We start from the raw sequence: 2,646 nt of genomic DNA on the forward strand, positions 1-2,646 counted from the left end.
CCATATTTCCATGGTTTACCTCATCAAATCAAAAAAATAATACTTTATTATTATTATTATTATTATTATATGATATGATTCTAACTTGTGAACCAATTAGAAAAGTATTACAAATAGTGACTTTGAAATATCAACACGTAAACTGCATGCTTTACAGTTATAAGTTCCAACAACCAATATCTCCTTCTTCGCTCTATATAAAGAAGCTACGTTTAGGACATCAAACACAACATTTTCAAATCAACCTCTAAACATATACATTAAACCTCATCAAATACGTCTTAGATTTTAACCATTACTTTTTCTTACAAAACATTATTGGCCATAAAAGTTCAATGGCAGCAATGCGTTTGCTCTTCAATTTTCTCGTTGTTCCCTTCTTTCTATCAACTTTTGTTTATGCCTATTCTTCAAATGATGTTAAACATTGGTGTAGCCAAACCCCAAACCCTCAACCATGTGAGTATTTCTTGACCAACAACCCTAATCACCAAACCAAACCTATTAACCAAAAAAGTGACTTTCTCAAGATTTCATTACAACTTGCTCAAGAGAGAGCTCTCATAGGCCACGCAAATACTCTTTCACTTGGCACAAAGTGCCGCAACCAACTTGAAAGAGTTGCATGGAATGATTGTGTTGACCTCTATCAACAAACCATTCAAAAGCTCAACAAAACCCTAGATCCTAACACCAAGTGCTCCCAAGTTGATGCTCAAACATGGCTTAGCACTGCTCTCACAAACCTTGAGACATGCAAAGCTGGCTTCTATGAACTTGGTGTTCAAGATTATGTCCTTCCTCTAATGTCCAACAATGTTACTAAGTTGCTAAGCAACACTTTGGCTCTTAACAACAATGGCGAATCTCATCAAGAGCCAAGTTACAAAGATGGATTCCCAACATGGGTCAAGCCTGGTGATAGAAAGTTGTTGCAAGCATCTTCTCCAGCATCTCAAGCGAATGTAGTGGTGGCCAAAGACGGATCCGGAAAATACACAACAGTTATGGCAGCCATAAACGGAGCACCAAAGAGTAACAGTGGAAGGTATGTGATATATGTGAAGGCCGGGATATACAATGAGCAAGTAGAGATAAAGGCAAATAATATAATGTTGGTGGGAGATGGCATTGGAAAAACCATAATCACCGGCAGTCAAAGTGTGGGAGGAGGCACCACAACCTTCCGTTCCGCCACCGTTGGTAAGTAGAAGAAAATCATTCCAATCACCTTTGTTTTTCTTTCCTTTACTTTGAACAATACTAAACTTTGTGAGTTATTTATGTTTTAATTTTGACAGCTGTAACTGGAGATGGATTTATTGGTCAAGGCATGACATTTAGGAACACAGCAGGTGCAGCAAATCATCAAGCTGTTGCATTGCGTTCTGGATCAGACTTATCAGTTTTCTATCAATGCAGTTTCGAAGGTTATCAAGACACATTATATGTTTATTCTGACAGACAATTCTTCAAACAATGTGATATTTATGGTACTGTTGACTTTATCTTTGGTAATGCTGCTGTGGTGTTCCAAAACTGTAATCTATATGCAAGAAACCCTCCAAACAAAATTAACACCATCACTGCACAAGGAAGAACCGATCCAAACCAAAACACCGGCATTTCCATTCACAATTGTGTGGTTACAGCTGCATCCGATTTGAAAGCAGTGCAAAGCTCAGTTAAAACTTATCTTGGAAGGCCATGGCAACAATATTCAAGAACCGTGTTCATGAAGAGTTCTCTTGATAGCTTGATTGATCCAGCAGGTTGGTTGGAATGGAATGGTAACTTTGCATTAAACACATTGTATTATGGAGAGTACATGAACACAGGACTTGGATCTTCAACCGCAAACAGAGTTAAATGGGGAGGTTATCACGTCATAACCAATGCTGCTGAAGCTTCAAAATTCAGTGTTGCAAATTTCATTGCTGGCAACTCATGGCTACCTTCCACTCGTATTCCTTTCACGGCTGGTCTTTAACTATTTTTCTTTTTCTTATATATCTCTTCATTATTTTATTATTTTTTATTGCTTCGTTAATATACATTGATTTCTAAATGTTGTACAAGCAAATACATTAGGAAATACTTTCATTTCATTGTTGTGATTGTTTTCATTATTTGTTATAGATTTTGTTTCAGAGTATACACACAAGTAATTCCTTGTGTAAAGTTGTATGAAGTTTCTATGTAGCTTTTGAGATTGAATCGTAATAATATTTTTTAATTAGTTTATGCTTTTTAATTTGTTCACAATAAGTACATTGAACATTTTTGCTATTCGGATAATTATGTTATTTGTTATCAGAAAAAGATTCAAATTATTATAATTTTTAACGTGTTAAAATTTGATAAAGGTTTTAAGTTTAACTAATATGTATTTTAAAAAATACGTCTTATTTGTCACAATTTTAATATTTTATTTTAACAATAAGTACATTGAACATTTATACTATTAGAATCATAATTGTGAAAATCGAATCGACAATGGAGGTTGTTAATTTATTGGTTCAACTGGTTAAATTGATAAAAATTAATTCTACGTAAATAAAAAATAAAAAATATTTTAAAATTTAAAATTAAAATTTAAAATATACATTTTTACTAATATTTTAAAATCAATCAAATTTTAATAAA

General features: G+C 33.6%; 1 protein-coding gene across 1 annotated transcript; it reads left to right on the forward strand.

Moving 5' to 3' along the window:
- The first annotated feature begins 244 nt into the window (after nucleotides 1-244).
- On the forward strand, nucleotides 245-2,197 carry LOC130960801 (pectinesterase 2-like). Its single transcript, XM_057886263.1, has 2 exons — nucleotides 245-1,203; nucleotides 1,302-2,197. The coding sequence occupies exons 1-2, from the start codon at nucleotides 336-338 to the stop codon at nucleotides 1,988-1,990; spliced, it is 1,557 nt and encodes a 518-aa protein (XP_057742246.1). The 5' UTR covers nucleotides 245-335; the 3' UTR covers nucleotides 1,991-2,197.
- The last annotated feature ends 449 nt before the right edge of the window (nucleotides 2,198-2,646 follow it).

This window comes from Arachis stenosperma, chromosome 2 (genome assembly GCF_014773155.1).
Source record: "Arachis stenosperma cultivar V10309 chromosome 2, arast.V10309.gnm1.PFL2, whole genome shotgun sequence".
NCBI classification, from domain to species: Eukaryota; Viridiplantae; Streptophyta; class Magnoliopsida; order Fabales; family Fabaceae; genus Arachis; species Arachis stenosperma.